Source organism: Oryx dammah, unplaced genomic scaffold, assembly GCF_014754425.2.
Source record: "Oryx dammah isolate SB20612 unplaced genomic scaffold, SCBI_Odam_1.1 HiC_scaffold_5, whole genome shotgun sequence".
Taxonomy (NCBI): domain Eukaryota; kingdom Metazoa; phylum Chordata; class Mammalia; order Artiodactyla; family Bovidae; genus Oryx; species Oryx dammah.
The window spans coordinates 90,152,053-90,164,114 of record NW_024070189.1 but is presented as its reverse complement, the minus strand read 5'-3'; the positions used below and the strand labels follow the sequence as shown (position 1 = coordinate 90,164,114).

At 56.9% G+C, this 12,062-nt stretch overlaps 1 protein-coding gene across 2 annotated transcripts in view; it reads left to right on the top strand.

Annotated features, from left to right (window-relative positions):
- Positions 1–12,062, top strand: part of DPP9 (dipeptidyl peptidase 9) — a 37,992-nt gene that overhangs the window by 17,147 nt on the left and 8,783 nt on the right. For both annotated transcript variants that reach the window (XR_005721239.1, XM_040242022.1), the window contains exons 9-16: positions 903–1,031; positions 2,537–2,598; positions 4,376–4,476; positions 5,374–5,551; positions 5,788–5,950; positions 7,798–7,877; positions 10,399–10,551; positions 10,935–11,070. Coding sequence is in view for 1 of the 2 variants with exons in the window: in XM_040242022.1 (XP_040097956.1) it covers positions 903–1,031; positions 2,537–2,598; positions 4,376–4,476; positions 5,374–5,551; positions 5,788–5,950; positions 7,798–7,877; positions 10,399–10,551; positions 10,935–11,070 (1,002 nt within the window). In the remaining variant the exon portion in view is untranslated. The remainder of the gene's footprint in view (positions 1–902; positions 1,032–2,536; positions 2,599–4,375; positions 4,477–5,373; positions 5,552–5,787; positions 5,951–7,797; positions 7,878–10,398; positions 10,552–10,934; positions 11,071–12,062) is intronic.

The window sequence follows — 12,062 nt, the reverse complement described above, 5'->3', positions numbered from 1 at the left end:
ATCTGGCCAGTGTCTTTCACTGCCGCAACACCTGGTGTGCCTGAGGCCCACCAGGGAGAAGGGCTCCAGGTCAGAAGTCGGGGTCGGGTCAGGTCACTCTGCTTATGCTTCTGCCTGGCAGAAGCAGGTGACTGTCCCACCCTTTGACTTCATAGTCTATAAAATGAGATCTTCTCCCCTTGTCCCTGTGGGCATGGAGGTGGGCTTCTTCTCTGTGGGGGGCTGTGGTCTCCTGAGCTTTCATGACAACTACAGATGTCTCCAGACATGGGATAGGTCCCTTGGGGGCATAGAATGACCCCTGCTGTCATCCACTGGCCTTGATAATGTCAGGGTTCTCACTCTGCTATTCTCAGCAGCTCAGAACCTCTCAGATAGGGTCCCCCACATGCAGGACACCAGGGGCACTCACTCCGCTTGCTGTAACCAGCACCCTACAGAGCACGTGTGGACATCTGTAGGCCAAATGGGCTTAGCCACATTTGGTGGATGTTGTTGGTCCACCCTAGCGAGTTAGATGAGGGTATAAGATACAGAGGGGACCCTTCTCAGCAACTGAGAAAGGAATGGCTATGGGCTCCATCCCTTGACCTTGGCACTAGCAGCCCCCGTGCCACTTGCTAAGCCAGCAGCTCCTGGCTACTCGCTTCCTTCTCGTGACAGTGTTCACGGCGCCCTTTCTTGCCCCAGCCCCGAATGCTGGTCTACTCGGGTGGATGTGACCAAGTCCCACAGATGGGGTAGCTTGGACGTCACAGCTTGAAGACTGGACGTCCTAGGTGGAAGCATTGGCAGCTTTGGGTGTCTGAGCCCCACCGTGGTGGAGCAAAGTCCTGTGGGCAGGAGTCGGGGACAGCAGAGGGATGCCTGGCACCCTCAGCAGGGGCCCGGCTCCCTCCCAGGGTCAGAAGGCTGCAAGACGCTGCGGATCCTGTACGAGGAGGTGGACGAGTCCGAGGTGGAGATCATCCACGTGCCCTCCCCTGCGCTGGAGGAAAGGAAGACGGACTCCTACCGGTACCCCCGGACAGGTGAGGGCCTGGGATAGGTCAGGGCCCAGGACAGGTCAGGACAGCTTGGAGATGTCTGAAGCCTCGTGGAACCCAGTGAGGCACCAACCAGGATGGGCCCACAGGACCCAGGCAGGGATAGACCCAGAGAAGCAGGCTGGGTTCGGGAACAACAACCGGGCCAGCGCCACCATCAGTGGTGACTGGCGTCCTGCCTTGGGGCCCAGGAGACAACAGGAGCCCTGGGGACGTAGTAGAGGGTGTGGCCCCTCTGAGGGCGCATTGGACACTCACTGCCTTGTAAGAGTACAGTTTGCCCCGTGTCTCAAGAGAAGCCAGAAATCCAGACTCACCCACAAAATCTACCAATTTATATTTTTTAACGTGGACCATTTTTAAAGTTTTTATTGAATTTTTTTTTATTACATTGCTTCTGTTTTATATTTCAGTTTTGGGCCAAGAGGCTTGTGGGATGTTAGCCCCCTGACCAGGGATCAAACCTGCACCCCCTGCGTTGGAAGCTCCGAGCCTTAACCACTGACCCACCAAGTCCCAGAAATCTACCAATTCTTTTTTTTTTTTTAGAAATCTACCAATTCTTAAACATGTCTCAGATTATTTAAAAATACTTTTAGCAGGAGACTTGCCTGGCATCCGGTGGTTAAGACTTTGCCTTCCAATGCAGGGGGTGCAGGTTCGATCCCTGGTTGGAGAGCCAAGATCCCACTTGCCATGCTAGGCGCAGTCATACAACTTTAAAAAAGGAAAACAAACTTGGTGAGCCACACAGAATACTCATGTGGGCCAGGTTTAGCATCTTTGGGGCCCCCGTGGAAGCCTCCGAGAGACTTGTTCCTGCCAACTGTGGGCTGTGTTAGGCAGAGCCTTCCTGGGGAAACTTCTAGGTCCTGGTGTGAATGGGGAGGTCAGTCTTTTCTTTCCATTGCTGGAAATGTGAGGAAGCGGAGCTCCAAGATATCACCTGCCGGAGCGCTAAAGCCATGGGCCAAAGCTGAGACATGTCATAGGAACTGAATCCCGCCCTGGAGAGCCTGTCTCGGCTGCCCCAGCCTATAGGCTGCCTGCCTCCTGACTGCTGAGCACCAGCTGTCGCCAGATAAGGGCCCTGTTTGTGCATCATGGGTGCTTTTATTAGGGGCGTGTGCCATATTTGCACCCAGCTTTCAAGGTCTCCTGAGGCAGGGAGACATCTTCCTCCTGTTTCATGTCCCCGCCATGACCTCCGACAAGCCCAGGCCTGAACTCTGTTCTTACATAGGAAAGATGTAGCCACATCACCTTTGGGACCATGGTCCAGGCTCACAGTCAGTCCTGCCTAGAGGGGCCAGAGAGGGTGACACACCCACACAGGGACCTCTGGACAGTGGGTGTCTTCCTCCCCTCCCCCAATGTCAGCTGGATCACAGCCTTGGAACATCCCCTGCACCCCCCTAGCCAGCGCCCCAGCACCTGCTGTCAGCCCTCTTGGTCCACCTGCCAGGTCCACCTTGCTTTCATTTCTGCAGGCAGCAAGAACCCCAAGATTGCCTTGAAACTGGCTGAGTTCCAGACCGACAGTCAGGGCAAGGTAAGTGTGGCTCCTGGAAGAAGCCTCCAGATGAGGAGGGGAGGCCGGGGTCTGTGCTGGGAGATCAGGTGGCCCCTCAACCCCCACTCCAGGGCAGGTGCTTCTCTGGCCAACTGAACCCAAGGAGGCTCCAACCTGGAGCCCTGGCTTCCAGGCTGCACCCTTCCCCCCATCACCCTGAACCAGGACTCAGACAGGGAGTGGCCCCGAGGTATGGAGAAGGGACCCCTGTGAGTGAGCTTCGAGTGGAGGCCCTGCAGGGGTTGGGCTGCCCAGAAGGGCGGGGGTGCAGTCACGTGGGGGACCTGACCTTCGACCAAGGGTATCCCTGCCCCCGCCTCTGGGCAGTTCTTCATCTGTCACTTCAGCAGATGCATCAGTGTTCAAGATCCTTCTCTGTCACCTAATCAGCCTCACAGATGGGGTCCTCATCACCCAGGGAGTCACTCTTCAGGATGCATAGCCAGGATGGCAGAGGAAGCTATGGGGAGAAGGGTGGGGCCGATGCCCAACTCCATGTGAGGATGTCAGGGGGGATGCCCCTCATGTCAGAGATCAAAGGAGGCTGGTGAGCCTGGAAGCCCCTTCGTATTTTGCTAGAACGGCTTCTTGTGTAACATTTCAGAAAAGTGCCTGAGATAAACTACACTTATTTTCACGATCTAGGGGTTGGTTTTGGTTTGGGCACGAGTAGGCCCTCGGAGAAGGCGATGGCACCCCACTCCAGTCCTCTTGCCTGGAAAATCCCATGGACGGAGGAGCCTGGTGGGCTGCAGTCCATGGGGTCGCTAAAAGTCAGACACGACTGAGCGACTTCACTTTCACTTTTCACTTTCATGCATTGGAGAAGGAAATGGCAACCCACTCCAATGTTCTTGCCTGGAGAATCCCAGGGACAGGGGAGCCTGGTGGGCTGCCGTCTGTGGGGTCGCACAGAGTCGGACAAGACTGAAGCGACTTAGCAGCGGCAGCAGCAGCAGGCCCAACCAAACCCCTTCTCCACTCCTGACCAGAATGTTCTGGTGGATCCTCCAGGGACCTGCGCCAAGTGGCTTTGTCGAGCCCCACCAGCTGTTGTAAATGGTTCCAGGCCACCCCCTCAGATGAGCAGGGTCCTGAGATGGCTGGGGGGGTGGGGTTCCCACTAACCCACAGCTGGGGGATGCAGAGGTTGAGGGCAGGCCTGGGTGTGGGATGTGCTGGGCCCTGCTGGCCTCTATCCCATCCACCCTCCCCAGGAGATGCCCCGCTAGCCCCGTGTCACCTCCAGGAAGCCACAGGGGCCAGAGGCTTGTCTTGCCCAAGGCCACCTGGCTCTTCAGCAACAGCCATGCCAGAACCCTTGGTTTCCAGTCAGCAGGCTGTCATAGCAAAGACCGCTGGGAGGCTTTAGTCCCCAAAGCCTGTCATCTCTTGTTCTGGAGGCTGAAGGTCTGAAACCAAAGTGTCGACAGGGCAGTTTCCTCCCTGGCTATCCGAGGCCTGGGGATGCCACCTCCTCCCTGCGTCATGTCACAAGACAGGACGCGTGGCACCTGTGTCCACATCTCCCCCTATTATAAGGATACTCATCCTGTGGGTTTGGGTGCCCACACCCCAGTATGACCTCATCTTAACTGATTACATCTGTAACTGTCCCGTTTCCAAGTTAGGCCCCCTCCTTGGGTCCCAGGAGTTAGGGCTCCAGTGTGTGGCTCTGGGGAGATACAGCGCCTCACAACAGTGGCAGCACATGGCCAGGCTGGATGGTAACCCACGTCTGTCTGTTCCCCTTTAGATCGTGTTGACGCAGGAGAAGGAGCTGGTGCAGCCATTCAGCTTGCTCTTCCCGAAGGTCGAGTACCTTGCCAGGGCCGGCTGGACCCAGGATGGCAAGTAGTAAGTGTCATCCCTAGGAGTCCAAGACACCCTTCACAGTCACTTCTGCCCTGGGTTGGGGCAGACACAATACACCAGAGCCCCAAAGCATACCCGGCGGCCAGACCTGGCTGGCTGCCCATCACCATGCAGCTCACAAGAATGACTTTTCCGTTTTCCAGCGATGCAGGGGCCGGGGATCCAAAGAGGAGTATTTCATCACATGGAAATGATAGGAAATCCATATTTCAGTGTCCAGAGATAAAGCTTTATTGGCACATGGCCACACCTCTGTGGCCACTCACCCCACAGGGGCAGGGTTGAGTATTTGAGAAAGGAACAGTGGCCCGTGATGAGGCATCTGGTCTGTCTTTCTGTTGAGAGTCAACTTTTCCGTCTCTGACCCCAACAGATCTCTGTCCACAATACATTGAAGTTGGGACTTCCCTGGCGGTCCAGTGGTTAGGACTCACACTTTCACTGCAAGAGGGCAAGGGTTCAATCCCTGGTCTGGGAACTAAGATCCTGTATGCTGTGCATTGCGACAAAGAAACAAACAGCAAAAAGATTTAAGCTAACTGTCCACTTAGAGCAAGATATGAAACAAAGGACAAATAAGGGCTGAGGATTTGGCAGAAGTCGCCCAAGTTCACCAGTGATGCAGGGTGCTTGCAGAACAGCCGGATGGTACAGTTTTGTCAGCACCCACCCCAACCCCCTCCCCACCGCCCCCATCTCCTTCCCGGGCATGCCTGCCAGCCAGGGAGGCTTTATGTACTACACAGTCACTTGCTCGAGTGGACGGAAGCTGACAGAGGAGGAGCCATTCCGGCCACGCACATGGATGGGCAGGGGGTGCCAGGCCCCGCTGGCCTGCACCAGGCCCTGAGTGTCTGGTCCTCCCATCTCGCCCTCCAGCGCCTGGGCCATGCTCCTGGACCGGCCCCAGCAGCGCCTCCAGCTGGTCCTCCTGCCCCCAGCCCTGTTCATTCCTACCACCGACAACGAGGAGCAGCGGGCGGCCTTCGCTAGGGCTGTGCCCAGGGATGTCCAGCCGTACGTGGTGTATGAGGAGGTCACCGATGTGTGGATCAATGTAAGAGCTGGGGTGTGTGGGCCCTGTCCTCCCGCACCTGGTTTCCCATGTCCCCGCCCCCAGGTCCCCAGCTCCTCAATGTGGAGAAGCCAGCTCAGGAGGGAGGGTTGGCAGGGACTGCCCTCTAGCCAGACTGTCCAAGCCTCCCCTTTCTCAAAGAGAGATAGCCCGAGTTCCCCCCCACCTGCTCCTGCCACAATCCCCACTTATGACACCTCCTCTCTCTGCCCGGACAGGTTCACGACATCTTCTACCCCTTCCCCCAAGCAGAGGGAGCAGACGAGCTCTGCTTCATCCGCGCCAATGAGTGCAAGACTGGCTTCTGCCACCTGTACAAAGTCACCGCTGTCCTGCGGCCCCGCGGCTACAACTGGACCCAGCCCTTCAGCCCTGGGGAAGGTGAGCAAGCCTGACTAATACTCACTGCTCTTGCCTGCAGTTCAAGCCAGTGGTTCAGTGCACGGCTTGTTCATGGGTCCCACCCCACAGGGAGTGGGTGTTTGTGATTAAGACACTGGCCTTTCCCAACGCCGCTCCTGGTCTGGAAGGGCTATCACAGCCATGACTGCTTTCTTTTGACAGCAGGGTTCATCCAGCACTGACTGCATGCCAAGGCCCTTTGTGTACCAAGGCTGTGCCATCTGACCCTTTATAGGAGAAGCTGCCCTGCCCTGCCCGCAGGGAGGGTCACCGTAGAAAGAGACAAGTGTGGACATCTCTGCTCTAGAGGGGAGGCAGGCAGACATCCAGAGACAGTGAAAGACACCAGGAGGCCCGGAGCACATCAGTGGATAACGTAACACAGGGCAGGGACCTGTGGCAGAAGTGGCCACACAGTGCTCTAGGCAGAGGGCACAGCCAGTGCAAAGGCCTGGGGGCAGGACTGGGCCTGGTGTGGGGGAGGGACAGTGAGGAGGCCCGTGTGGCTGGAGCAGAGTAGTTGGGGGTAAGGGAGGGAAGGCCTGGTGTGGTCGGTGGGACCTTCTAGGCCGTGAGGAGCATGGGCTTGAACCTAGAAGGTTTAGGAGCTCAGAGTGAGTTGGAGCAAGGCAGGGGGACCAGTAGGCTGTGCCATCACCCAGGCCCCCTGGGGGTCTTGTGGGGGCGGCTTGGTAACGAGTGGCACAGAGGCTATAGAGCCAGAGCAGTGCATTGGCAGGGCTGCCAGCCCCCGAGGAGGCCTGTGCGACTCAGCTCCCCATGTGGGCCCAACGGTGTGGGCTTCGGGGATGGTTTGGGGGCAGGCAGTGGTGCACCCACCTTGCAGTGAGGGAGGGACAGAGGAGCGTCCTCCTGAGTCCTCTTGGTGACGGTCGCTTAGCCCAGGTCTCTGTTCTATGCACCCTGTGGATCTGTGCGGGGACATCTGCCCCTCCATAGGAGACGTTGACAGTGTGCTTCAGACCCAAGAGAAGAGAAAAGATCTGTAGCCACTGCTCATAATAGTTTTTAATATAAAATTTCAAACACATGGCAAGAAACATTACATATTGTTATTTACCTGATAAGAACTCTAAAGCGAGGACTTCCCTGGTGGTCTAGTGGTTGAGAATCCACCTGCCAGTGCAGGGGACACAGGTTTGATCCCTGGATCAGGAGGATTCCACATGCTGCGGAGCAGCTAAGCCTGTGTGCCCTGGAGCCCAAACTTCTTAACAAAAGAGGCCACCACAATGAGAAGCCTGCTCACTGCAACTAGAGAGAGCCCACGTGTAGCCACAAACACCAAGCTCGACCGAAAATAAGTAAATAAATATATAAAAAGAGAGAGACCTACCCACCCAAAAAAACCTACTGTAACTCCACTGAGCCTTTGGTCAGTCCCAGAGTTTAGTCAAGATCTGGTTCCCAACCTGTCCTAACCAGTCACAAGTCCAAGGCCTAGAAGGAGGTGGTTTGGCCCACAGGGTTCTAAAAGTGGGTGCCTTTTGTTTTTGGCTTTACCAGTTTGCATGTGGAATCTTATTAATAGTTCCCTGACAAAGAATCAAATCTACACCGCCTGCAGTGGAAGCTTGGAGGCAGGAGAAGCTCAGAGTCCTAACCACTGGGCATCCAGGGAAGTCCCCCAAATTGGATGTTTTTGATAAAAATGCAGATCTCAGGCCTGCGTCCCATGCCGGGGGCCCGGCCGTTCCACCTGCCTGTCCCCCAGCTGCCTGGGCTTTGCTGCAAGTCCATTTTGTGCCTTGAGTCTGCGTCACAGCTTCCCTGGGCCCCCTTCACCTCTTTTCCTATCCTTCTAGATGAATTTAAATGCCCCATCAAGGAGGAGATCGCACTGACCAGCGGCGAGTGGGAGGTTTTGGCGAGGCACGGCTCCAAGGTACCTGAGTCTCCACACACGCCTGTACACATACCCGTGCACAGACATGCACACATGGCCCTGACCCCTCCAGACCCTGAGAGCCTGTGGCTGCTCCTCCACCCCCACACCCCCCACCTGGCTGCCCGCTCCTGCTCTGCAGCTGAGGGCCGTGGGGGCTGCACTTCCCACCAGCAGGAGATCCTGGGTCTGGAAGCAGGGTCGTCTGTGTTTCCTTTGTTGGATCCTGGTGGGTGGCGCCTGGCCCATTTGCCCTGCCACCAGGAGTGTCCACTTGGCCTCCTTCCGCTGCATGAAGCTACCTGTGGACATTGGTGGGGCCCACCATGGAACTGCCCTGCATCCATCACTGGGGGTCAGGTCTGCAGAATTCTCATTTTACAGAGAGACCCCTTAATTAGATGTCCTGGAGCCCTCCCTCCCTCCCAGCTTTGGTGTCCTGGTCCAAAGACTCAGACAGGCCTAAACTGTCCAAGTGCCCAAGAGGAGATGTAGGCCAACCTTTTTAAAGCCCAGAGCTGGGTGGCCCGTGTGCTAAGAGAAGGGGCCTGGGCACCCCTGGGCAGGGGGCAGAGAGGGCATCCATTACAGTGTCAACCTGCACCTCATCTGACCTGACAGCCCCGATTCTAGGTGAGGCCACCCAGGGCACACTCAGGTTAGCACACAAACGTGCACTGTTTGTGTGGTAGGAAACAGCAGTGTGAAAACCCTCGATCAGGAGACAAGTGACCTCCCTGGGCCCGGGTAACGTAAGGCACGGTGCCCATGATAGTGGACCACACCTGTCCCTAGTGGGTGGCCCTGCTGTGCTTGAGTCTTGCTGGATGCGCCTCTGGGCTTATGGCCTTGCTTGGCCCAGCCAGCCAGGCACTAAGCCTGGGTTTCCTTGCTGCAACATGGGGCCCTCAAACAGCTCCAACCCTCCCATCTCCTCAGCAGTATCTCCCTCAGCGCTGTGGACACTTGGGCCAACTGTGGGCACTGTGGGTGTGGAGCAGCCTCCCTAGCCCCCGCCCCAGCTGTGATGACCACAGATGTGTCCAGAGGCTGTCAGATGGCCCGGGGGCTCAGAGCAGCCCCAGGGGAGAACCCTGCTTGAAAGTGCTTTGAAGGCCTTTAGCAGCTGGCAGACACACAGGACAGTATTAGAATCTTTCTCTGGGGACTTGCTGGTAGTCCAGTGGTTAGGACTCAGTGCTGTCTCTGCCAGGACCTGGGTTCAGTCCCTGGTAGGGGAACTAAGATCCCCCATGCCTGCTCACGGCTGGGAAAAAAAAAAAAAACCTTTCTCCATGGTCAAAGTTTAACCCTCTGCACACCTTATCTTTTTACCTAGAAATTTTCTTTAAAATAAAAAAAGCAACATTTAAGAAAGAGAAAAGGAAAGAATGCCCTGTGCCGTCCCTGCCCATAGCCACATGCTCCACCCCTGTGCCCCGGGTCTGGGTGGGTCCCTCACCTGCAGACTCTCCTTCCCGCCCACACAGCTTCTCACAGAGTCTTGGTAACAAAACCAGCACACGACTTAACTATGGTGGTTTGGGATTTTCCAATGACATCCTCCATTTTCAGAAAACCTGCATTTATTTTCTAGTGAGCACACGACAACCAGCATATCAGCATTTGTTGTAAAAATTGAATTTCTCTATACAGTCCCCTTCCATCCTCACCCAGGCCCCCGTGACCTGCCTCCATCCTCAGAAGTGACCACAGTGGGGAATCACTGTAGGTCTTTCCTGTTTGCACAGGAACATGAGTATTTTAGAGGGTTTGTAGGGTTGCATGACTTCTTGTGGTCCCAGAGAGGTGTGCCGTAAGGTTGGAGCCAGCCTGTCTTTAGGACATTCCAGCTATCATCAGCTCTCATCTGAAGAGCACTTGGGGCATCACTGTGCCTTCATTTGGAATTTGCCCCTCCAGTGCCATCCTTGGGAGCAGTCCCCAGGGGCATAAAGGCCTGTTCAGAGCATCTGTGCTGCACGGTCAGCCTAGCAAGGCAGTGCCTCTTCCATCCCCAGAATGAGGTTCTTTCCCCCTCCTCCTGAGGTCACTGCCTGAGAATCACGCCCAGGTCTGACGGGCTTTTCCTCCAGAAAATAGCGGAGCAGGGAGTTACCACTTCTTAACCCTGAGCACTTGGGTCAGAGGGTGGGCTGTCCCTACTGGGGACCAGGACTGGGGGCTGCTGGGCCCAGGACAGGCCCTCCCTCAGCCTCGGTATCCCCCCACACTGTGCCTTCAGTCCCCCTCCAGTGGCTCTGGGCCTGCCTGGAAGGAGCTGTCCAGACTGGGAGTTCTGATTCCAAGTCGGACCAGAGAACATGTGGTTAGCCCAGCTCTAGTGGAGTGGGCTTCTTCCCTGCAGGATCCAGGACAGACTCCCAGACAGCTCTCCAGCCGGCGGGCTGAAGCCAGCTCTGGGAGAACGGTCCTCCCTGTTCATAGGGGAGGGAGGCCCTGGGGGTGGGGAGGGAGGCCCCGGGGGCCATGTCACCAGGAGCCCCCATGCTGCCTGCAGATCTGGGTCAACGAGGAGACGAAGCTGGTGTACTTCCAAGGCACGAAGGACACACCCCTGGAGCACCACCTTTATGTGGTCAGCTATGAGGTGGCTGGCGAGATCGTGCGCCTCACCACACCCGGCTTCTCCCACAGCTGCTCCATGAGCCAGGTGGGCCCCTCCCCAACGTGCCCTCCCTTGGAACATGCCAGAATACCAGGCAGCAATCTGGAACATGACCACAGGGCCACCCTCGACCCAGACAAGTAGGCAGTGTAGTCTGCCAGCTATAGGACCAGCAAGATGGGCAGGTCTGGGTCTGAACCCACCCCCAGGTCCCACAGTCAGCACCCAGGACCCCTCTGGTCAGGGGACAGGCTCCTCTAACCTTTCAGGGTAGGGGTGGTGGTAACAGCAGGGTCACATGAGCAAACACACCACACGGGGTGTAGACAGCAGGCAGCGGATACAGGTGGAGGTGATGGGGGAAGGCGCCAGCACAGCGGGGGTGATGGGAGGCACCTCGCGGTCTCAGCGCCCCATCCCGCCTGCAGAACTTCGACATGTTCGTCAGCCACTATAGCAGCGTGGGTACACCACCCTGCGTGCACGTCTACAAGCTCAGCGGCCCCGACGACGACCCTCTGCACAAGCAGCCCCGGTTCTGGGCCAGCATGATGGAGGCAGCCAGTGAGTAACCCCAGACCCCTGGGACATTGACCGCGTGCACCGCCGCCTGAGCCCTGGTGAATAACGTGGGTGAGCGCAAGGCAGCAAGCGGCCCAGAGCCCCGAGAATCAATCGAGCGTAACCACAGCCCCGCACTGTCCTGTGGGGCCGCTGAGACAGCCTCAAGTTTCTGTGCTGCTGTCCCAGGTGGAGGGTAGGGGTCCCAGAGAGAGCACACGCAAAGGGCCAGAGCCCGCTGTGCCAGGCGGAGGGGCCCCTACACAGGGCCAAGTGCACCTGTGCAGAGCAGATGGCCCCTGCCTGGGGTTGGTCGCTAGGGGCCTCAGAGTGGGAGGCAGCTGGTTAATTAACCCAGGAGCCTCCAGGGCGGCAAGGCCTCCACCCGGGTGACCTGGGTTCCAATTCCAGCTGCGGAAGCGAAGGCCAGTCAGTTCAGTTCATCTCTGAAATGTTTCATTACCTACTGACTGGCCCCGTGGCAGCCCACGAGTTGTAAACTGAACACTCAGCAGAGCACCCTGCCGTGGGATCACTCACTAAAAAGGCTGCCCTCCCCTGAGCACAGGGCTGCCCCTTGTAGATTTCTAGGACACCATAGGACATAAGATCCCTGGGGGTTGTGGGTGTTGACAGACTTTCCTGTGGCTCAGACAGTAAAGAATCTGCCTGCAATGCAGGAGACCCAGTTTCAGTCCTTGGGTTGGGAAGGTCCCCTGGAGAAGGAAATGGCAGTACATTCCAGTATTCTTGCCTGGAGAATTCCGTGGACAGAGGAGCCTGGCAGGCCATAGCCCATGGGGTCACAAAGAGTCAGACATGACCAAGCGACTAATACTTTCAACACTTTGAATGAGCTGGAAAGCAGTTTGTTACCATCACTGCCCCAAGAACAAGAGTGAATAAGCAGCCTCCTCCATCTGACAGCCCAGTCCTGGAACTTGGCCCTGGTTCACAGATGAGGAAACTGAGGGAAGAGAGGGGCCTGACAAGGT